This window comes from Phycodurus eques, chromosome 1, assembly GCF_024500275.1.
Source record: "Phycodurus eques isolate BA_2022a chromosome 1, UOR_Pequ_1.1, whole genome shotgun sequence".
In the NCBI taxonomy this organism is placed as follows: domain Eukaryota; kingdom Metazoa; phylum Chordata; class Actinopteri; order Syngnathiformes; family Syngnathidae; genus Phycodurus; species Phycodurus eques.
Window position 1 is genome coordinate 36,677,099 of NC_084525.1, and position 24,605 is coordinate 36,701,703.

The 24,605-nt window shown below is 42.4% G+C and overlaps 1 protein-coding gene across 5 annotated transcripts in view; it reads left to right on the forward strand.

Annotated features, from left to right (window-relative positions):
* The first annotated feature begins 283 nt into the window (after positions 1-283).
* The window catches only part of nbeal1 (neurobeachin-like 1), a 49,888-nt gene continuing 25,566 nt past the window's right edge, over positions 284-24,605 (forward strand). For 2 of the 5 annotated variants that reach the window (XM_061690578.1, XM_061690570.1), the window contains exons 1-24: positions 284-431; positions 849-1,110; positions 5,730-5,821; positions 11,765-11,926; positions 12,055-12,136; positions 13,921-14,048; positions 14,163-14,245; positions 14,800-14,885; positions 16,515-16,881; positions 17,007-17,113; positions 18,040-18,126; positions 19,398-19,481; positions 19,614-19,712; positions 19,787-20,358; positions 20,867-20,999; positions 21,347-21,466; positions 21,582-21,891; positions 21,977-22,062; positions 22,132-22,221; positions 22,310-22,487; positions 22,582-22,715; positions 23,330-23,489; positions 23,615-23,717; positions 23,794-23,953. In XM_061690578.1, coding sequence (XP_061546562.1) covers positions 1,060-1,110; positions 5,730-5,821; positions 11,765-11,926; positions 12,055-12,136; positions 13,921-14,048; positions 14,163-14,245; positions 14,800-14,885; positions 16,515-16,881; positions 17,007-17,113; positions 18,040-18,126; positions 19,398-19,481; positions 19,614-19,712; positions 19,787-20,358; positions 20,867-20,999; positions 21,347-21,466; positions 21,582-21,891; positions 21,977-22,062; positions 22,132-22,221; positions 22,310-22,487; positions 22,582-22,715; positions 23,330-23,489; positions 23,615-23,717; positions 23,794-23,953 — 3,474 coding nt within the window. In that variant the 5' untranslated portion in view covers positions 284-431; positions 849-1,059. The remainder of the gene's footprint in view (positions 432-848; positions 1,111-5,729; positions 5,822-11,764; positions 11,927-12,054; positions 12,137-13,920; positions 14,049-14,162; positions 14,246-14,799; positions 14,886-16,514; positions 16,882-17,006; positions 17,114-18,039; positions 18,127-19,397; positions 19,482-19,613; positions 19,713-19,786; positions 20,359-20,866; positions 21,000-21,346; positions 21,467-21,581; positions 21,892-21,976; positions 22,063-22,131; positions 22,222-22,309; positions 22,488-22,581; positions 22,716-23,329; positions 23,490-23,614; positions 23,718-23,793; positions 23,954-24,605) is intronic. The other 3 variants (XM_061690587.1, XM_061690595.1, XM_061690605.1) reach the window with 3 other exon arrangements.

The window sequence follows — 24,605 nt, forward strand, 5'->3', positions numbered from 1 at the left end:
TAGCTTGACTCTGTACTACATTTCCGGCTATCTAACAAAATAAGAGGTCTCATTACGTGCACAAAGGCGTTCCCACTAAAAATTACAAGTACACTTTCTGAAATATCTGTTATATTTCAACATTATCCATAAGAATTACCTTCAAATCGTCGGATTCACACCAAATGTTGGTCTTGTTTTGATGAAAGCTCGATTTTTGATGCTTTGGAAACCTACTCTCTTATTTTGAAATACACCCAAACGTCGTCATCGAACAGAAGGCTCTACTCCATTGCAAGGATCGCGTAGTTTTTGCCAACTTGACACGTAACTCCGGCAAAGAGTGATTTTCGCTACCCAGGTGTCTTCCGATTCTCTTCGGCAAAACCAAAACAAACAGATACAGCCGCCATTCTTGTGAAATACAAGACCGTTGTGGCTGGACAGGTTCGGTAAGACGAGCCGTTTCTGTCACACGAGTAGGAGGAGAAAGGGGGGCTAAAAGATAGAATAGGCATTTTGACAGCTAGCTTGATCAGGTAATGTCGTCTAATGCGTGACTTTTTGCCCGTAAAATGTTTGAAGGTGTTACACAGCTGTTACAGGACTGGTGAGGCCGGTTGTAGCTTACTTATAAAGCACACACAAGAGGTAGACATTGGTTATGTGTGCGTGCTGACCGAGTCGAGTCAGGCTGTTTGTGCTGGGATTTAGTAGAGCAGCTCAAAGTGCATCGACAGTAACAAATTTTTTTTCACTGCTAGTCGCCTCGTTTCTTTAAGTTTTACAGTAACTATAGTATAAGTCTGCGGCTCTATCCTGACGGTGTCAATACCATCCTGGATATCGACTGTCCTCTCCTTTTCCAGAGAAGCCGAAGGGTTTTTAATCCTCAGCAACTCCTTCTTGGGACCTTTTCCGTGGATTTCACAGTTTTTGTCTGATGTATAGCCAGCGTGGGACGATCATGATACTGCTGCCCAGCGACCGAGGTTGAGGTCTTGACTTGACGACCATGAAGCTCCCACGGAAGTGACCTCTGCGGAGCCTGCAGCCCAAGGGGGCCACTCACTGGGCGTCATGGCATCTAGCGAGAGACTCTACGAGGTCTGGATGCTTTATTGCACCAAGGTGAGATGCAATCCTATTTGTTCCGTTCTTGCACTGTGTCTGACGTCTTTGCCAGCTCATTAGTGTGTCTTTGTAAAGAGCCAGGCTATGTGAATAGTTCAAACAATACTTGCTCTGTCTGACATGAGCACACGCCATAGCCGAACTGAAGTGTGTGCTACAGAAGATGGTCATGTCAGCCTGTCTATTTCTCATCATGATATGGACAATGTTGTTGTGCTGTGTTTCAATGAGCTGACTCTCAAGCTGAGACAGCACCCCTTGAGTCAGCTGTTGGTTAGATTTAATTTACCTTCCTATAAAGCCTAAGCATTTCCAGGCGTCCAATCAAAACAGCCTGCCTGAGCTGCTCCTTATGTGAGTCTGGCTGCAACAACACACACACTGCCCACACTAATCCCTCGCAATAACACGCGCAGTACGCCATCCTCCCTCCTTCAGAGTATTTCCTCCATGAATGCAAGCTGTGTGTGGAAGTAAAGCATGTATGGTCACATGATCTTGAATGCATGTTCATCTCAGCCAGTGGTGTGGCTGTACAGATACACAGACATCTCAGTCATTTGTGAAAAGTATAAACATTGCTCAGGATTGTGTTCTTGCTTTGACTAAGCATTACTCTGTCAGGAAGGATCAATTTTTTTATGGTTTTGTCCTGGCCATGAGCCAGAGTGTCTCTTGGCAGATTGTCCTTGCATGAGACATATTTGATGCAGAGAGTAGTTGATATACAACACACACACAAGGCCATTACGTAACAACCGATCCTCTTAGATGCTGTCATTGGCTCGTGCCTGTGTGTTGTCACTGCACAGAGGCAACTGCTGGTTGCCGCTGGTATCCAGTGGAAGCAACATACCTCTGCAGTCAGGCTAGGATTTTTTTACCCTCCACTTTCATCTAGAAATGCTTGTGGTTTTTCAAGCGTCCTGCTAATGCCTGGTTTAGGGAACTCAACAACAGACTGAAGAGGGAAACAATTCATATCTGTAGTAAAATAGGCCTAAATACAAATGTCGGGGTGTAAGGCAGCATAATAATAATAATAATAATGATAATAATATTCGACTTACTTACTTTTCGGCGGAACAGTGGACACTGGTTAGCACATCTGCCTCACAGTTCTGAGGTCCGGGGTTCAAATCCTGGCCCCGCCTGTGTGGAGTTTGCATGTTCTCCCCATGCCTGCGTGGGTTTTCTCCGGGCACTCCGGTTTCCTCCCACATCCCAAAAACATGCATGGTAGGTTCATTGGAGACTCTAAATTGCCCTTAGGTGTGAATGTGTGCGCGGATGTTTTTTTGCTTTTGTGCCCTGCGATTGGCTGGCGAACAGTTCAGGTTGTACCCCGCCTCTCGCCCGAAGATAGCTGGGATAGGCTCCAGCACACCCGTGACCCTAGTGAGGATAAACAACCATTAACAATCACATTCATACCTACGGGCAATTTAGAGTCTTCAATCAACCATACCACGCATGTTTTTGGGATGTGGGAGGAAACCGGAGTGCCCGGAGAAAACCTCCGCAGGCACCGGGAGAACATGCAAACTCCACACAGGTGGGGATTTGAACCCCAGTCCTCAGAACTGCGAGGCAGATGTGCTAACCAGTCGTTTACCGTGCCGCCTGCTACCAATCAATGCACAGTAAGTCAGGATTCTTTCGATGTTGCGTATCAAATGTATCTATTCAAAAACTTAATAAGCACCGGAGGAATATTTAAATGTGCCAACTTCCAACACTGCAGCTGCATAGGTGTTCAAAGGTCTGTGACATAAAGTGAAATCTATCTTTTAGGATGTGTCATGTGTGACTACGCATTATAATATGCATAATATTATGAATGCATGTCAGACACAATGTCCCTCAAGATAGCTTTCTTTTCCTCCACTGTTTAGTATGACCTCTTGTTTCTCATTTCCCTCTTTGCTTTGGATACTCCTGGAATAACACTGATGTTTCTGACTTTGTGTATTGGACATGGGTTTATGCCCTGCCCACTCGCCTCTTTAAATGCACCCTTACCCTGTGATGTCATGCACCACATCCTTCTTTAAAATCCACAGTGAAGGATTTTTTTTTTTTTTTAACATTGTGGTTTCAGTGACTCCAACCATGTCACCTCGACCAAAATGGATTATCCACACAAGCAGAGCAAATGGCCGACCACGCCTGTCTGGAAGGTTTGGAACACTTGCTGAGCCTCAGTAACATAGCCTTTACCAACATAATTCCAATTCTAAAATCAGGAGAATAATGTCACATAGCCGAGCCTGATCTGCTCTACCAGAACAGAACATTCTACATGTCACAATGAATGATCACTATCATCAACTGGTCTGTGCATTTAATTGTCATAGGGGCAGTGTCCCACCACTTCAACACATTGTAGGTCATTGACCACCTCACTCAAGCACAGAGTGCATGTTGGTGACCTTAAAAAGCTGCAAAAAGGTAATCTTTCAACAGATATTTCATAATGTGTTGAATTTGCTGTGCTTAGGGACTAAATGTGACTAAAGACATCTATCTTCGTTTGATTTTATTTGGGCAAGTGGGATGTGAGTGCTATTATGACATCATTATTTATGGCACATTATGAAAACCTGGCGGCACGGTGGCCGACTGGTTAGAACATCTGCTTCACAGTTCTGAGGACCGGGGCTCCGTCCCCGGCCCCGCCTGTGTGGAGTTTGCATGTTCTCCCTGTGCCTGCGTGGGTTTTCTCCTGGCACTCCAGTTTCCTCCCACATCCCAAAAAAACATGGACGGTAGGTTAATTGACAACTCTAAATAGCCCGTAGGTTTGAATGTGAGTGCGACTGGTTGTTTGTATGTGCCCTGCGATTGGCTGGCAACCAGTTCAGGGTGTACCTTGCCTCTTCCCCGATGATAGCTGGGATAGGCTCCAGCACGCCCGCGACCCTAGTGAGGAGAAGCGGCTCAGAAAATGGATGGCTGGATGGATTATGAAAATTTCTATTTGTATGCATGTGTGCTTGTGTTAATTTCTTTTTAAGGGAAAATATGAAAAATTCAATATGTGTCTGTCTGCCTGTCTGTCTCTCTGTGTATGTGTCTGTCTGTCACATGCTTGTGTTTGTGCCTAAGAGTTTTTTTTCCCCCAGTCCAGTGAAAAAGGCCTAGGTTAAAAGGAGGCATACAGCGCAGGGTGTGTCCATGTGTTCCACAGTCCAAAGCTTCAATGGGCGTCTGTGCTCCCAAACTGCTGCCTAAATGAGGACACTGTAACCTACATATAACACACACACTGTAGTCAGTTGTCTTTCACTTGAGGACGAACTTCTCACTTGTCACATGCTGGAAAAGATTGAACACTCATCCAATAAATTCAATGGCAGCAGAGACAGTACACACTCACGTTCCAGATTAGGCCACATACAGCCTTGTTTTTCCAACAGAAAGTGGTATTACCTCCACCTAGAAGGTTGTGTTGTCATCAGCATGGTGTGTTGATTTATGTACAGTATGTGTTCATCTGCTAATTCGTGGCTTCAGGTATTTATATATCAACTTTTTCATGATGCTTTGGTGTTGTTCCAAGGATGCTTCCCTTGCAAGTTTGTGGGAATCCACACATTGAAGTCGTCATACATGATTATATGAGAGATTTAACTTTAAGAACATAAATCCCATTTCACATGTTAATTTTCTTAGCAGGTTGTAATTATGGAGGATCTTAATAAGTAAAAAAAGCAAAAGTTTATCCAGATCCAGTGAATGCGAGGAAACAAAATGTAAACATTTCAGTTGCCTATAACTCAGAGGCCTTGTGGTGTCTTTGTGCAAATCTCCCCATTCTTACTACGTGGCTAGTGCTGGTGTTTCCCTGGTCGCAGGCTTGTCTCTATGACTTCATGAGAAAAGCAGCGAGCGTGCTTCCTGCTCTGGTTGGCTAATACCCACTCTGGCACACAGACACAAGCAGCCAGCCTTCATGTGAGGAATTGCCAGTTAGCATTTCTTTATCTAAGCAGTGTATCTTACCTCCTTTCTTACGATGTAAAAAAAAATAATAAATACATTTTTCAGTGTCAGTCTGCGTATTGGTAATAGTTGCCAATCGCACAACATTGCTTCAGTGAACTCCACTCGAGCCTTGAAGTCCCCTCTGCGGCTGATGTTGCCAAGCCATCTCTGTCTGGGTTTTGTTCCAGGAATTCAGGATATGTCGATCATCTGACTGTCAATGGACCTCCACCACACACACACACACACACACACACACACACACACACACACACACACACACACACACACACACAAAATGCAGTCCAACTTGTTTTTTACTCTAGCAGGTGCATATTGTGTCCCAAGTCTAAGAAGGAAAGAAACACACCTAGCGGAGGCATTTGTTGCTCTCATGTGCTTGATGTGCAGCAGTGACATCAAATACTATGTACATACAGTAGACACTGTACTGTACTGTACTGTACAGTTGACACATGCACTATGAAACGTAAAAGTATGTGCCTGTGTACTTGGCTTAATAATGAACTTTTTATTGGCACAACTGCTTGTTGTGCCAATACACACACTATAAAGTACCAGAATTCTTCAATTTTCGCCATCTTGTGACCTCCTTTTTCTCTTCTCAGAGGGACCCAGACTACTTGAAGCTATGGCTGGAGAGTTTCATCAGCTCCTATGAGAGATGCCTGGATGTGGACTTTGAAAAGCCACCATCAAGGTAAAGGGTGACTCTAATCCAGTGATTCTCAACCAGTGTGCCGGGGCACATTAGTGTGTCGTGAGCGCTCTTCAGGTGTGCCAGGGGAAATAATCAAATTTTACTTAATTGCCCCAAAAAATTATATATTTCCAAGAAATAATGTATCTCCATTCATCTATTTATGCCAGTGAGGCATAGTGACAGACAGAAAAAATAAATGCTCTTCTATTAGATGGCAGGAAGTACATACAATAATTAATATATCCACTTTTTGTGACATTTTTGTTTGTTGGTGTGCTGTGAGATTTTTCAATTGTAAAATATGTGCCTTGACTCCATAAAGGTTAGAAATCACTGCTCTAATCAGATGTTTTTATACTTGCTTCTTTGTCCGCCTTTGCTCCTTTAAAGGATGAATGCAGGCAATGGCGAGGCCAGTGTGTGATTGCTGCTGTGCTCTGTTTGCTGTTGTTTTACGCTATCAATTTTTAAAAAAGTTGAAATGTTGACTTTTTCATGTCAGCCATATTGAATTTTAGTAGATAAACACAACATTTTTTATTGTTGGATCATTAAGGCTAGGCATTGTTAAGAACCTCACAATTCTATCCATCCATCCATTATCTGAGCCGCTTCTCCTCACTAGGGTCGCGGGCGTGCTGGAGCCTATCCCAGCTGTCATCGGGCAGGAGGCGGGGTACACCCTGAACTGGTTGCCAGCCAATCGCAGGGCACATAAAAACAAACAACCATTCGCACTCACATTCACACCTACGGGCAATTTAGAGTCTCCAATTCATGCATGTTTTTGGGATGTGGGAGGAAACCGGAGTGCCCGGAGAAAACCCACGCAGGCACGGGGAGAACATGCAAACCCCACACAGGCGGGACCGGGGATTGAACCCGGGTCCTCAGAACTGTGAGGCTGATGCTCTAACCCTCACAATTCTATTTGATTTAAATCCTTTAGGTCGCAATTCAATTCAATATTGATTTAAATGCTCTGATATCGATTGAAAGGGCCCTCGGCGAGAGTTTATTTGGCGCCCCCCTTCATTTGCGATTTACATACGTTTAAAAAATAATTTGGATAGCATTGTTTTTAACATTGTCTTTAATTTATAAATTAACAACACTAAATTTAAAAGTAAAAACATTCAAATGATTTAATAAGTATAATTTGAAATATGTTCTCTACTATGCATATATGATATGCAGTCTATAGTTTTTTTCCTGATATGCACGTTAGTAACTTTGATTAGGGCAATGGAGACATTGACTGAGTATGTCTATTCTCAACAAATAATCTATAATAGTTAAGAAACCTCCATGGTGCAAAGATACAGAAATATAAAACTGGTTATTTACTGATCAGCATGCCATGTTCAGGCTAATTGCACAGAAGCAAGTTTTCAAGCAAGTACACAGTACTAATAACTGCAGGCTGGGGAGGTATTTCCACAGGTAGAAGAAAGTCACAATATGAGAGTTTCAAGCTCCAAGTTTCAAGCAAGTCACAGTTCGCAAAGCAAGCAAATTGATCACGACTAAATTTTAAGCATGTGAAGTCAAGTCATTACTTGATTTAAGCAACATTTAAATCAAGTCAGTCATAAAATTGCTCAGTTGCAACAAATATTGAAGTGATAATAAAATGTTTTTTTCCATTGATCATCACACAGAAAAGTGCACTTACACTTACTGTGTAAAAGCTAAATGAGCAACAACTTAGAGTATGAAATGAAATTTAGATGTTATGCATACATACATATACATTTGAATGAGTGTTTACAGCTATCCAGTAATTTGCTGTAATGATAAGTTTTGAAATATTTTGTAGCTGTATGGGAGTAAACATGTATTCATCAGATTTAAAAATTAAGTTATTAAAGTTGTTCTTGGGGCCTATCTGTTTTCCCTAATGTATTTTCGTGTGAATGGCTAAATGAGAGACATTAACTTTGTACTCTTTGTACATTGTCCCTTTATGAAGTTCAGTGCTTGCTTGCCTTGCTTTAGTTTATGAACAGATCTACCACAACAAATATGGTGGACGTGCTGACGTCCCACAGCAATGAGGTAATCCCACTCAAGGTGGCGTTCATATATACGTTTATGCTAAGTAACACGTTCATAATTGTAGTTTTTTTAATGGCTTAGTTTCCACTTTAAGTCTCCATGTTGTCTATGATTTTAGTGTCTTAGCAATTACTTCCTCAAGCATCATCAAGTTTAGTTAATGTTTGATCAGCTATTGGTGAGCTAATTGTGAAGTTAGCGTAGTTTACCTGTAGTTTGATGGTGACGGATTACGTTAGATGTAGTTGCTGTGAGACTATCTTGACTATCTCGTGCTTCCATTATTTAAAAACATAATCCATGAAGCCAAATTAAATTATATTAGGATATTCCTGATCCATGATACTTGCTTCATGAGGTGCCCCCTGCACTCCGAGGTATAGCTTAGTTGCGGGTTGCCGGGGTTATGACCGTCCATCCCTCAAAAAAATAATAATTATATTTATTTCAAAAACAAGTTATAGTCTCTTGAAAATTGTTTATATACTGTCATTTGTTATAAATTGGGCATTGCTTTACATCTGAATCTATGTCAGCATTGCCATTTAATAGCAATAACTAGTTTTAATATAATTACAGTATATTAAATGTGCACTTTTTTTTCAATTTTGTGGCGCCCCCTGAAGCCACAGCACCCTTAGCATTTGCCTATTCTGCCTAATGGCCGGGCCGGCCCTGTCGATTCAGTAAAAAGTAGAAATACACAAATGATAAAAAGTAAATTTTGACAATTTTGAAATATTTCTTTTTGACGCCATGTAAAAATATGTCATGTCACATAAAATTTTTTAGGCAATAAAAAAAGAATTGCACATAACTTAATTGTGCACATGGAGAAATTTGTTTCAAAAAAAACCATCATAGTGTATAAACATTGTAAAGGTTCAAGACTCTCCAGGTTTCACTGTCATTGCCCGCGTCAGCGTTGAAGTCCCCCAGCGAAACGACGGAGTCCTCAGCGGGAACGCTCTCCAGCACTCCCTCCAAGGACACCAAGAAGGGGGGTACTCTGAGCTGCTGTTTGGTGCATAGGCACAAACAAAATCCACCCAAAGGCGGAGGGAGGCTACCCTCTCAGCTACTGGGGTGAACACCAATGCACAAGCACCAAACTGGGGGGCAATCAGTATGCCCACACCTGCTCGGCACCTCTCACCTTGGGCAACTCCATTGTGGAAGAGTGTCTAACACCTCTCGAGAAGACTCGTACCGGAACCCAAGCTGTGTGTTGAGGTAAACTCGACTATGTAGAATTTTTTTGACCTCACACACCAGCTCAGGCTCTTTCCCTGCCAGAGAGGTGACGTTCCACATCCCTAGAGCCAGCTTCTGTAGCTGGGGATTGGACCGCCAAGGTCCCCTCCCACAGGTGGTGAGCCCATGGGAACGGGAACCCACGTTACCTTTTCGGGCTGTGCCCTGCCGACCCCCATGGGTGCAGGCCACTAGGCGCTTGCCATGGAGCCCCACCAGCGGGCCTGGTTCAAGAGGGGGGCCCCGGTGACCAGCATCCGCACAAGGGAAACCATGATTTAATAATTTTGCTCGTCGTAGGGGTCTTTTAGCCCTGCTTTGTCTGGTCCCTCACCTAGGACCTGTTTGCCATGGGTGACCCTGCCAGGGGCATAAAGCCCCAGACAACTTAGCTCATTGGGACACGCAAACCCCTCCACCATGATACGGTGATGGCTCTGCATTGAAAATACCTTACTTGGATAAGGTCCTTTAAATAAATAAAAAATACATGACTTCATGGACAGCTTTTAGTCAGTTTTTAAATACTGTACAGCAGTGTGAAGTATTTGGTATCTGTAAATGTGTTTGCATAAAACAAACAGACTGTACATTGAAAATATTTATTTGTAAACGGAAGGTTTTTGTTTTTGTTTTCCTCGGCGACTGACTGGATTGGACCTTCACAGCGTCCGCGCTGGCCAGCTTCACGCCAGTGTTCGTCTCCTCTGGCCCGGCCGAGTAAGGCGCACAGACCCGCTCGTTTTCGGACCGCCACTCCTTAGCGCAACCGAGTCAGTCAGTGGTGGACCTTGTCGCCGAGGTGGCAGCGCATCTCACCACTGAGCCCGTGGCGGCCGCGGACCTCCCGGCAGCGGACTTCGCCACTGAGTCCCAACGCCACGGTTCGTCGTCGGGCTGAAGCGCCAACCTAAGCTCAGCGAGCACAGAATTTGTCCAGGCTGCTACTTGTTCACGAAGTGCGGCTCAGCAGGAAAACATTAAGATTGGTGTTTGGAAGCCTCACGACCCTCAAGCCCGGCCGAGGAAGACACACACGCCTACTTAGGCTCGGACCACCGCTCCTTAGCGGAACCGAGTTGTCCAGCGGTGGACCTTGTTGCTGGGGGGGCAGCAGATCTCTCCATGAGCCCGTGGCAAGGTCGGCTGCCGCAACGTCCGCCACTTCCACGCTCAATGGTTATTCTATGTTTTGCTTTTCAAAGTATTTTAATACTTGCGTAATGCCACATAATGGCGGCTCAGTTTATTGAAAAAGTAAACTACTACAGTCGAAGTAAACTTCTACAGAGGTCTGTCAACCAATCAGCATTTGTCAGCATAGCCCGTCCCCTCAAAGAGTTCCTGGTAGCTCTCGACTCTATCTGCCAGGAGGAACGAAATAATCCAAGGGGAACCTTCCGTAAATGTAAACATTCAAACATAATAGGTACATAAGTCTTCACTACCCTTTGCTATGACACTCAAACTTAAGCTCAGCAAAGCATTGATACAAATAATAAGTTTCCTAGTAATCTGTTTCTTACAATTATGTACAGTATAACAAAAGAACACATTCCCTTCCATTTACACATTGTCCCTGAACTCACTTTGCACACTCACGCAGATGCAGCGTGCCTCCCTCGTTCCATTCTGAAGAACAAAATAGGAAATGCAGCATCTACACCTGGTACATTCTTTCCTGTGTCCTCATTCATAGTTATTATACAAGAAGATATGTATAAGTGTACAACACTCTAGAACCCATGCATTAATTTAGCATGGGTGCTAATCTTATTAGTGTGTCCAAACAGGTACCTCTGCTGGTCACTTATAATATTACAGTTGATTCACTGCATATAACAGTACACCAGCAACGCAGCAGACCCTGGGGTATGATTACTGCGCACATGTACATCGCGATGACGATGCTCGAACAAACGTGAAGCCCTACATGACAGGGTCCAACATTAACGGTGGCCCGGGGCCACTATGCCACTGTCTCGGGCCAGTAAAAACTGCTAAGTTACCGAACATTTTCACCTGCCAAAAATAGCCAAAAAGTGCATTTCAGTGTCTTTCTGAAAAAACTTGTATCCGTCTGAGATAGGAATGTTGTGATGACGCAAGGAAAAAACGCGACCGGTCTCTTCTGCAAAACATTTTAAACCAATTCCCACTCATTAGAAATGAAATGAGAAGTGATAGTTATGTACATAGGGGTCAGTCGCTCTTTCTGACGACTTCAACGACTCCAAAATCGCAGTGTTAACTCTGTGTATAGCTTCGGGATGGCGACTGCTGACATGTTATTATTGCGTATCATGGTTCGAGTGTCTTTTGTCCATTTCCTGTGTTGCGGATTTACAGGTGAAACCAAAACGACCCCAAACGTCAGATTTAAAATTGAAGTCGCATAACTTCACGCTGCTGCTGGTGCGGCTGCTTGCTTTAGTCACCATGTTGTTGCTGTTTGGTCGAGTGTGGGTTCCGTCCATAGAACACGAATCACACGCAAAGTGCCTCTCACAATTGATTCAGAGGATTTACTGAATCGATATTGATTTGCGGGCGGAAGTATTCCAGTACATTGATGAATCAATATTATTACCCACCTCTATTGATCATAATACATTTGTATATCTGCAGGCCAGAGGATCCCCCCCCAGTTCTGAGCCTCCTCCCAGACAACATCCTGCAAGTCTTGCGCCACCAGCTGCTGCAGTGCGTCCAAAAAGCCCCTGACGGCCTGGAGCCTGAGCAGCAAAACCTGGCACTACTGCTACTCAAGTTCCTAATCATTGTCTGCAGGTGAGGACAACAAACATATCTATTACACAAGAGTAATATCATTTGAAATGTCATTGATATCCTCTGAAGTCTTGGTTTTCTGTGCACTAATGTTTTTGTGTGTGTTTGCAATTGAATGTTTCTAAAAGGAACCTGTCCAATGTGGAGGAGATAGGCACGTGCTCCTACATCAACCACATCATTGCCATGACGACACTTTATATTCAGCAGGTCTAACTCATCTCTCTTATTCTTTCCCTCGCTCTCTATTTCTGCTTTGCCCTGTGCATTGTAAAAACAAAAGTATCACAGAAGATATCTGTAGATCCCAGATACTTCATTACAGATGCTCAATGTCAAAGATTGAACAAAGCTATATTATAAACTGCCTTTACAGAGGCATGATTATAGCATCAATTTAACTATACAGTCGAACCTTGATTTATCAGAGCCTGATTTAATGGCTATCAGAAGTAACGGAACATCTGGACACCACTACGTTTCCAAAAATAGTTTCCAATTGTCACTTAAACTGATGTTGACAAAGTCTGTTAGTTCCGGAATTGGTCACTGTTTACTGCCACTGTAACATAGAATATACACAATATACGTAGGCGTAGACTGGGACACATGTATTTCCGGGTCACAGATATACAATATGTTTCAATCCAGCCAGCAGACCTGCATGTGCCTATATGGCAGCCATGTTGAATGTGGCAACATTCCCATCAAAGCCTATGTATTGACATGTGGTGGCCATGTTGAATGTGCTTCAATATAATGGACAATCAGCTGTAACGGACAACCTCCCGTCCCTTTTAGTTTGTTAGATCTAGCTTCCACTGTATTATCATTGATGTAAAATGTTTGTAGTTTGCATTGTTAAGCTCATATATACAATAGCATTGGGTGGCACGTTGTACGACTGGTGAGTACATCTGCCTCACATTTCTGAGGACCCGGGTCCAAATCTGGCAGCATAATAATAATAGTAATAATATTCGACTTATATAGCACTTTTCGGCGGAACAGTGGACACCAGTTAGCAGATCTGCCTCACAGTTCTGAGGTCCGGGTTCAAATCCTGGCCCCACCTGTGTGGAGTTTGCATGTTCTCTCCATGCCTGCGTGCTTAAATTGTGCACCCAGCTCTGTCAGCTCAATGTACGTTAATAATTGGCGTTATTCAAGAGAATGAGCACTTGATTTGTTCACCCAGACATACCGACAGCAAAGTACGGATCTCGCTTCATTGCATTTTCCTTTTCATTTTTGGATTTTTTTTTAATAGGAGCTACAGTATTTTTAATGTTATTGGATTTATCGATATGCCGTCATAATTCTTCAAATCAGCCCGATATTGTGCATCCCTAAATAATATACGTTTCTAAATGACTGTCTGTTGCTGCAGGTATGTATGTACAGGCCTTTTACCAGCTGTGAACTGGTACAAGACAAATAAAACTCAGACCATATGCAAAAAGACCTAGAAGGGGGAAAAGACAGTTATAAGGCTATTAAAAAAAGTTGTATTCCTTTATTTGTACAGAGGTAAAGGATAGGACATATGTCTTCAAACGGACATAAGTTCATCACATGTGGTTGCTAGGTTATTTTAAAAAAAAAAAAAAAGAAGGGAGAAAAAAAAGAGCACCAAGGAACAACCTCTGGTGCTCACTTGAGAACCAGCCCAAAATTGTTATGTGCACCCCCAATTATTATAACTACAGAGGCCAGGGTAATAATCGGGGTTTTCCTTGACAATCAAGTTTTTTCAGTTAAGTAAAAAATAAATAAATAGTATATGCGTCCGTTTCCCGATAATGCAGTTTTTCCGTGGCAGGTAGTTGGTGTGCGAGCGTATGTATTTTTATTTTATTTTTATTTTTTTGCGGTTCTCCACTTCACTTGATTTCAGTCACTTCATTCGGTGTCCACAGGCCTAAAAATGGACCATACAAGAGAAGTAAATGGGGAAAAAAGTCTCTGAAGTCCATATGTATGTGGTTTTCCAGCTCAAGAGCAATACCAAAGAGAAGGAGTTGGTGGACCAGAGCCAGGCAGAGGAGTTTGTCCGTCATGCACTGGCATTCTGTGAGGGCCTCTATGACCCTTATTGCAACTGGAGGCATCGAATCTGCGGGTAATATCACCCAACAGATACGAACGCTAAGCTCTGAATTGCAGTTAGTCACGAGAATATACAATATGTGGAATTGTTTTAAATTGTTTTGTCCTACCTGCATTTGTTCTTTAGGAAGCAGCTGGGCACAGTCGAGAGAAGCAGGCAGAAGTACAAAGCAGCTCCACTCACTGTGGAATTTGTTCCCTTCTTTTACCGTATGTTATTAACCCCAACCCAACTTTCACTGTCATTCTAATTCATGTATCGACTCCTGAAATGTGAATGAATGACAAAATCCTTGAAAACTGTTTTCTGTGAGCTCTTCTACACCTCACCAGTTGTCCTTGTTGTGTTTTCCAGCCACTCAGATGAGATGATAGTAAATGGTCTCTGCTAGCAGCTATTTCAAACAGATTCTCTTTTTTTGTGTGTCCACTGTGTAGATGTAGTGATTTGATGCCAAACATAATGTCAAGCAGTGAGTTCTGTGCATTTGCTTTCCTTCATGGTATTTCCCAAATTTGCATCTGACGAGTCTATCTATTTATGAACTCTACCCACCGAGATGCATTGACAGATGAGTTAATGGATGACCTGGGGATACCATGACCCAGAGTCATTGCCTCATTTGTCTGTTTTGTATGCTATGTGCTCACAAGGATCCTTTTTATTTGCTTTACAGAATCATTAGGCCTCTTTCTTACTGGTATCTTAGGTCAATTTAGGGTCCACTAATACATCTGTGTTTCTGTGTGTCCTCTTTTTCTAGAGTGTTTTCAAGAGAGTGAACACCTTAAGGAGAGCTTAAAATGTTGTCTACTGCACCTTTTTGGTGCCATAGTAGCTGGTGACCAGGTAAGGCACCTGAAAAATTTGGTGAGCGAGACTTGTCTCAGACTTGTTAAGATGTTTGGATTACTTTGTTTCTTTAAATGAGAATTGTCTTGTAGAACACAGAGTTCATGCAATCACACAAGAGTCAAGACAATACAATACTGATGTTAAAATAGCCTTGCATTGCGGTCCATGAAATGTGAAAAATTAATTCACTGAAACACTTTTCAGCTTATATTTGCAGGTATTACATTAGTATTTGATACACAACTTGGGAAATAGGACCCTTGGTTTTAAACTACCCATTTAGGATGTGAGCAAGTATTGAAACGTGTGATTGGCAGGTGTGTTTTGTTGTTGCAGTTTGTTGTATAACATTGATTATTAAAAAATAAGGAGCATTGAATGTCTACGTTCAGCTTCAGATTTGGGTTTTGCCTTTTCAGACTACATTTATATGAGTTAGAGGTCTAACCAACATAAAAACCAGAAAGCTGTCTGTCTATGGGTAAAAAACAAGCAATTGTGAAGCTGCGTAAAAATAGAAATCCAATCAGAGCCATTGCACAAACATTGGCCATAGACAACACAACTATTTGGAATCTCTAAGAAAAACAGCAGAAGATGATGACAGAACCATTGTGAGAGCTGTAAAGAAGTCCCCAGAAAAACTATCAGCAACATCAGCCATAACATCCAGAGGGCAGGAGTGATATTATTGCAATCTACTGTTTGCACTAGAAGATACAAACCACTCATTAGCAAAAAGAAGAGGAATGCTCACTAGAGTTTGCCAAAAAGTGCAATGATGAGCCTAAAAAAAATACAAAATGATGGACTGATGACACAAAGATAACACTTTACCAAAGTGATGGAAAGAGTAATGCTACTAGAAGGAAAGGTCCGAGATCCCAAACATACTAGGTCATCTGTGAAACCCAGACTTGTCATGAATTGCATGGATTATTCTTGCTTAGACTGTTTAATCCATTGATATTATACCAGATGGCAGCAAAATTAACTCATAAGTCTGCAGATACATATTTCTGTCAATTCATAGAATTATCCAATGAAACTGGTTTGGAGACCCTCTATCATGCAGCAAGGTGACTCCCCAAAACAACAAAGGAATTCATCAGGGGTACTGAAGTGGAAGGTTTTAGATCGGCCAAGTCAATCTGCGACTTAAACCCTATAGAGCATGCATTTCACATTCAAAAGAGGAGTCTAAGAGATGTAACCTCCCAAAACAAACAGCTAAAAGCAGCTGCAGTGAAGAGCAAGACAAGCATCCCAAAATAAGAATACAGAAGTTTGGTCAATGGTCTACATGCTTGATGCAGTTATTGCAAGCAAAGGATTTGCAACTAAATATTAAGTCATATTCACTGTTTTATTTTAAGTCCATCTTTTCCAAACATTTGCTTACCTAAAAATGTGGTGTCTAGTCGGAACACAAATAATACTCTAAATTTATCAGATGCTGACGTAAATACCTGCAAATAAAAACGGAACTATTGATTTCTTATCTCGTATTCATCTTTTGGTGTAATCCCCAAATTTGTATTTATAACATAATATTATAACATGGGAAAAAATAACACTAACATCCTTTAATTAATTTTTCCCTTCCCCTTATCACTATGGCAGAAGAACGCACTGCTTGCCGTCTCTCCGGCCACCATGGAGGTTTTGATGCGGGTGCTGGTTGACTCCTCCATGGGTAGCTGTTCCTCAGATGAAGGAGAGGACTGGGACAGTGAGGCCCCTGATCGAAAGGCATGTCTGACTTTGGGTTGTTTGAGGGTGGTGGTGCAGTGCCTCCTGGCTGCTAGCTCAGACCAGCGGCAAGTGGAAATTGCCTCTGTGCTAGAAAACTACTTCAAGCTCCTCAACTCGGACCCAGCAGCTTTGGTTGCTGCTCGACAGCAACAGCAGCAGCAAGCCAAAGGTCGAGTGCCAACACTGGGCAGACACTGGGAGACCCGCTTTGTGGCACTGCAAGTGCACATGCTAGGTAGGACAATCAATACAGCATGAGCTTCTTCCTAAAATTGTTCTGTTTTGCTGAATATTCATACAGTACTTTCATCACTTTGTGTCTGTGTTTCCACCCTCTCCTTGTCACTCACTGTCACACAGACACAATGAGGGACATGTTCCTTTGTTCAGACAGGCCAGTTCTACAAGCCATCTTCCTCAACAGTAATTGCTTTGAGCACCTGACACGACTGCTCCAGAACAGCAAGGTAACTTCCTAGCTGATTATAGCCTGTAACCTGATGGCTCATTAAAAACAACTCAGATAAAGCTAAGGAAATAGTTTCTCTTATTTCAATCACTGCCATTGATGGCTTTAGAAGTCAATTATCCATGTTAACTCGGAAGCCTGGCAGTGAATGAGTTGTAAAGGTCCCGTATTTTGGCTATTTAGACCTCCATAGAGTAACTTTGTAACATGGCCTGAGTATTTAAGTGTCAATTTAATTTCATAACACCATGGTTTTATCATGCGAGTGTCCAGAAAAGGCCCCTATGGCAGCTACTTCTGTTTGCCCCAGTTTTGTATCCGCTTTGTCCATATTTGGAAAAGACTGCCCTCCCCACACACACACAATTGTGAGACCACACGTGTTTATTCACAGCGCTGGCTCAGGAGCAGAAGGGGAAGGTGGAGATCTTCGCTAGTAAAGTACAGTAGATAAGCTCGAGAAATTCTAATAACCTGATTACAGGCCTCTCGGCACATTTCACATGTTTACTGAGGCACCATAAAGACAATATTACAACCCAAATGCTAGAAAAATTTGGTTTGGCAAAATACGTCTTCTTTAAAGGTTAACACAGAAAAGCTTTCTCCCTTTAGCAGGAACATTTAAAAAGCATACAGTATGCCTCTAACACTAAAGGATTTTTGTTCTTGTACAACTCTAGCACACTGCACTGTTTGCCATGTTTAGTTTAAAACAGCATGCATGGTAACTCTCTACAGCTCGGCTGGATCACCATCACTCCTCCACAGTGACCCTTATAGGGTCAGACCTTTTCACCTCTCACCCGCCTGCTCTACTCACTACATCCTTCCTCCCCTGCATCGACCTTTGTGCCTTCCTCTCTCCTGCTTTCTCAACTCCCTCACATGCTTTGCTGACATCTTGCCTGTTGTGTGTGTCAGCTGGTTAACGCTAGGTGCACGGCGGCAGACAAGGACCAGAAAGATATAACCAACAACAGGTTACTGACAGGAGAAAGAGACACTAAGGTACAACAGTGAAAGTCCCACCTCAACCTACCCCCCATCCCCATTCACTATTCCCCCCCCCCCCCCTACCTGACCAGAGACACTGGCCACTCCACAGCAAGACCCTCACCAGACCCTGACCAGCTTTTGCATGAATACATAAAAAAGTCACACTGTTCTCTTCTGTGTTCTGCTACTCTCATTCTGCTCTTTGTTCTGGCCTTACTCTCAGAGGTATCATTTAGGTTAGTTGAGTTTTAAGCCCTCCATTGATCATGAAGAAAGATGGATAGACCTGCCTTTGTACAAATACATTAGTGTGCTTTTGTTTTAGCTTAGGCAAAAGCTAATGAAAGGCAGATGATACTGCCTAATTGGCATGTTTTGTTTCTTTCCAAGCTTTTCTGTTGATGTCTGCAGAATAGTGGACATAAGCAACTGTATAGCCATTTGCAATTTAGATAAAATGGACAGAAGAACAAAACAAATAAATTAATTCTGTATCCAGAATTCACCAAACTGATGAATAGTGGGATAACATATCTGCAGTCTTGCTGAGGAGTGACCTCTATTTCTCCCACACAGCTTTGCCGGCTTCATTTAATTGGATTGCCTTTTTATGTTTCTTCCCTCCCCCTATACAGTATATTGTCTTGGTTTTCTTCAGATATTTTGGGTTCCACTGGAATGCTATCACATTGGAGTGGTGTGAGGAGGATCTGGGCTCATTGACATTTTCAACACAGTCCCACTCCAGCTGGTCCAAAACTCAAACTGTTTTCAGCTGCATGTTTTATTCTCATAAAACATCAGGAGAGAAACACTGCACCTGTTGACAGGAGCAGGACAGAGCTGGATGGAGCTGTGTTTGTTTTCATGGTTTGACCTCTGGTGTATGGGTTGCATGTACATATTCTCAGTGTGTGATGAAGAAGACTGTTTGGTATTGTGTGTATGCAACTATGCATGTGTGTGCTTGTTTGTGTAAGTGGGTGTCTTCTTTTTCATTTCTTTGTGACCAAGATATCACTTTTCACTTTTTCAAGGTAAAACATACAATAGAAGCTTTGATCCCTACAGCTACTACAGTTAGAATTCTAACCATTGTTGACAGTTTTGCACACATACTTGGATCTAAATCAAACACCATCTTTTCATAAAAAAAATTATTCAGTAAATAAAGTTTATCTTGTTCATATTTGTGAATTTAAATTGTCTGCATGTGTTTACATGCAGTAAAATGTGTTCGCACACAGTGTTGATGCAGCTTGTTTTTTGTTTTGTTTTTTTAGGTGATGCAAGGACGGTTAGACTCCCTTGCTGTAGCAAGTATTAAAGCCCTAACCACAGTGATGCATAAATCACCAGCTGCAAAGGTGAAAGGTCTTATAATCAAATACATCTACATTTGGGTATAATTTGCCAAAGCAGATGGGAAAAAAATGCTGTCTCATTTTCTGTTAGATAAAAAAACAATATAAAGAAACATTTTTTCTCACACCCCACAGGAGGTGTTCAAAGAAAGGATTGGTTATAATCACTTGTATGAAGTGCTCGTTTCACTCGGCCAGCCATCTCGACACCTCCTTAAAGAGCTGATGAACATGGTGACCTTATTTGTTGTTTTGTTGCTTCCTGAAGACTGTGTGTTAAACGGTTGTGTCTTTGGGTGTATGTCTAGGCGGTGGAGGGTGAGCACACCTCAGTAGGCCTCTTGGGAATCAGCAATGTGGAGCCTTTGCTCCTGCTTGTCCAGTGGCTGCCAGAATTGGACTCATCCGAGTTGCAGATTTTTTCTGCCGACTGGCTCTGGCGCCTCATCTGCCTTAATCGGCAGACACGTGCCACCTGTGTAAATGCTGCCATGGTCTTGAGAGCGCTGGCTGTCCTTGAGTGCCATCGGCGGCTACACCGAGCTTGTGCAGAGAGCCTTTTGCGATTGGTGGGCTCTCTTGGCTCACAGTCCTTTAGTGCCAGGGATCTCCTTAGACTCCTGCACCTGCTCAGACCTCCAGAGTCCAGCCAAGCACACCCATATGTGGGACCTGCGCTGAAAGCTCTCCTAGCCATGGTACGTAAGCAGGGTCTGGAAAGTGCAATGCAATACTTTGATTTGTCACCCAGCATGGCCGGCATCGCAGTTCCAACAGTGCAGCGCTGGCCAGGCTCTGGCTTCAGCTTCCTAGCCTGGTTTTCTCTGGACCAGGATCAGTTGGGTCCAATCAGCAAAGACAAGAGAAAGCAGCTCTACAGGTTAGTTAAAAAGAACGGTAATTGGGAAAAAAGACCAGAGAAAGAACACCATTTTCAACAATAAATGAGTCTTTTGACCCCATATACTACAACAGCATTTTTTTAGCTCATAAACAATATTTTGTGTGTGTGTGTGTGTGTGTGTGTGTGTGTGTGTGTTTCTCTCTCGCTCTCTCTGTCTCTGTATAGAGAGTAATATATACAAACACAATGTAACACACTAATGTGACCACACCTTATTTCATATCTGTGCTGATGAATGGGTTATTGATAGTTTTGGATAAAATTTGGGAGGACAAGCTGTTGTGGCCATGCTTTGGAAAATACAGTCCTCGCTTGGCATTCGTATTACAACATTTTGACTCATATCCCCATTTGTACTAGATGGTTATTGTGTATTATAGTGAACAATTCCCAAACGACACCGCTTGCAGAGTAAGACATCCCTAAAAAAAGAAAAGCATATGTTTGATCAAAAACATTTTTCCCCATTTTTCAACCCGTGTAGCTTTTTTACCTCGGGGGGTACCGGGTTCGAGGCCTTTATTAGCTCTGCGGGTGTGCTGGTGGTGGCTGTTTGCACAAAGAAGGAATACGTCACAGTCATGCTGCCAGACAACTGCTTCTGTGACTCTCTCTGGGTGAGTGATATTCTGTAGATACAGTGGTGTGAAAAAGAGTTTGCCCACTTCCTGATTTCTTATTTTTTTGCATGTTTGTCACACTTAAATGTTTCCCATCATCAAACAAATTCAAAAAATGTTTTAACGACAACACAAGTAAACACAAAAGGCAGTTTTTAAATGAAGGTTTGTATTATTAAAGGAGAGACCTGTTACCTGACAAAATGAAGTAGACCAAACGATCCTCAAAAGCTAGCTATCATGCTAAAGAAATTCAGGAACAAATGTGAAGAAGTAATTGAGCTCAATCAGTGTGGAAAAGGTTATAAAGCCATTTCTAAAGCTTTGGGACTTCTTGTCAACAGCACAGCATTGGTGTGGTGCACATACCAGGAAAGAGGCCATTTGGGCAGAGTCTCGTCTACATTTATGTAGACGGACAGCAGAACCTATCTGCCCCCCTCAAGTACCCTACCATGACCGAGGTGAAACCCTCACTCAGAATAGTTAGAAACAGAAATTTTAATGTTTATAATACATTAATATGGGATCCGAGGTGAATGCTTACTCCCACTGATGTCTCCCCTCTCCTTTCCACAGCCATTTACCTCCTGTTGCATTGGCTCAGCAGGCCACCGGACCACCACTCCCCCGCCTTCCCAGATCCCTGACCCACCCTTCTCATTAGCCACCTCACCCAGCACACGCTCCTCATTGGGTAGCATCCTTTCGCCACAGACCTGGGGGGGACTGCTGAGCGGAAAGCCTGAGTCTGTGACAAAACTCATCTCAGCAGGGACCCAGGACAGTGAGTGGGGAAGCCCCACATCTTTGCAGGGTCAGCTCGCGAGTGTCATGGTGTTCCATGAAGCCCTGCAGCCCAACCACATCAAATCCCTCTGTAGTGCTGGTAAATAATTGGAGATGATAAATAGATGGAGGAATGAAACGTAATCGGGAATAATAATAATATCGGATGACATTGTTTCACACAGGTCCAAACTGTGTGTCTCCTATAAAAGCCCAGGAGTCAGAACTTGGTGACCTTTCAAGCAAACTGCTGCTACATTATTCCCCAAAGGTAATTTCTACTTCTAATACACACTATGAACCAAGTCTCACCTAAGATTAAACCACCTTTTGCCAACAGGCATGTCAAAACCCAATCTGTCTTGATCTTTCCCCCAACAAACTGCATGGGCGCCTGACTGGAAAGAAAGTTGTTAACTGGGACATCAAGGTTAGGAAGTCCCAAAAATTCTGTCACATTATAATTCTGTGCACAAAACAAACATGTTGTATTTAGTACTTTTATGTCTCTTTGGCAGGATATGATCAATTGTGTAGGTGGACTTCAAGTGTTGTTTCCTATATTAGAGCAGCTGGCTCTAATGACCCCTGATCAACAGAATAGTGATGCTTCAAGTGGGTCAGACTTCATCACCCCAGATGTGACCACTCCCGCTGATAGTGAATGGGTCATTCTCCCATCTAACAGGGCTTCAGGTCTGTGGCATTACCCTGGAAATACAGTATATTTTCAAGCACAATGTGTTAACAAGCAGCGGATGAAATCATCATTTTTTATATCCTGTATCAGAAGCACGCCTGGAGAAGAATCTGGTGGCTACTTTACTGTTGGTGCTGAAGCATTTTGTACAGAGGCATGTTATAAACCAGGAGAATCTGCTCCACTCTCATGCTGTAGCTACTCTGGGAGCCCTGCTGCAGAAGGTGTGTGTTAAGGCTAATCTTTTACATTCACAGTAGTGTCTGGTAGGCCTAGTAAGTAATGCTGGCCCTGTGTGCAAAGTTCACTAGTTCAGTGTGTGATAAGTAGATCACAAGCATCAAAGTAAATAGCTTTGTGACTGAAACACTGGTGGTTACTTAATCAAAGTGTTTTATATTAAGCCACTAGTATGTCGACATACTTACACAATAGAGTGGGTTATATTTTGAGACAGCAGCAATGAATAAATTAACTGATCACAAATTGAGTAGTGGATGCAAAAGCCCGTACTTAGGCTCTGTGTGCCTGGCTTCCTTCCATCTGTCATACTTGTTTCCTCAGTCCTTCACATAAACAAAGTGGTGTTTGAGCGGAATGCTGCAGAAGTATATCTGAATCAGCATTTAGACCATGGCAAAATGAAAGCCTCCATTGAGACAGATTAAAAATGCGGAAAAAAGTTTCTCTTGGCAAAGCCACTGCACCCTCTTAATAGTAAAGCTGCAGATAACACATTTGTTCATCCATTCCAGTGAGTTCTTGATCTAGTATTTTGGTAAGGGTTAGTTGTGAATTCATATACATAGTATATTCTAAATATGGTTTATGTTTTCAGCTTCCAACAGGACACGTCGATGTCAGTGTGCTCGTGGCTGTGCAGTTGCTGATAGAGCAGGTGACGTATGAGAAGAACCATGGGCTGCTACAACAACTTCACGCGCATCTACTGTTCAACTTCAACATCTGGAACAAAGGGGACTTCCCTTTACGTATAGGTGAGATCTTAAAACTGAAAGAAACAATAAACTTAGAAATTTAAAGTAGTAAATTGGGGACATTTAACATTACATTCAGTAGTTCTACGTTGTGTGCTCTTTTGTTTTGTTTTTTTCTTTTGAAGGTCATATACAGTATATGACCACTGTCATTAAAGACAACAGGAAGCAGTTCCGTAAAAAATATGGAGTCCAATTCCTTTTGGACAGCATACGCCTCTACTACGGGTGAGATTTAATTCCCCAACGTTATGGTCTATCAAGTTCTACCTGGAAGAACATCAAATTCAGCTTTTCACGTTAGGAAAACCAGTAATAAAGAGAGTGGCCTGAGTGACGATGACATTCTGAACATCCGGATATCGCTCTACGACCTCATCAAGTACTACATCAGCAAGGGCATGTCACAGGAGGAGATGCACAGCATTATTGGTTACATTGCTGCCATCGGGGATGAAGATCAGGTGAGGAAGCATAAATGATTCAACATTAACTGTGACTGTGAAGTTCTTCATCCATCCATCCATTTTCTATAGGGCTAGTCCTCATTCGGGTTGTGGGTGAGCTGGAGACTAGATGACCATGTGTTCCATTTTAAATAATTTATTGTTTAGCAAGCACTTTAACATTAGACTAGAAACCCCAATTCCAATGAAGTTGAGATGTTGTGTAATTTACCTGTGCCCAACAATAGTTTTTTTTAGCATTCCTCAACTTTCCCAATCTTTTTTTGCCCCTGTCCCAGTTTTGCAGTGTTGCAGGCATTAAAGTCAACATGAGAGAATATTTGCACCAAAATAAAAAACAATAATGTTCATCAGTTCGAACGTTAAATATCTTGTCCTTGTAGTGTATTCAGTTGAATATAGGTTGAAAAGGATTGGCAGATCTGTTTTCATTTACACTTTACACAACGTCCTAGCTTCATTGGAATTGGGGTTTATATATACTTTCCAGATTTAGAAAGTATATACTGGGGTTACACGATATTGGGGGGAAATGCCATTGCAATTTTCTTTAACCCTGCGATATATAATGCGATGTTAACAAATACAGGATAAAATACACATGTTTTATTTTTCCCTCTGTAGAAAAACTATGCTCAGTAGAGCACAA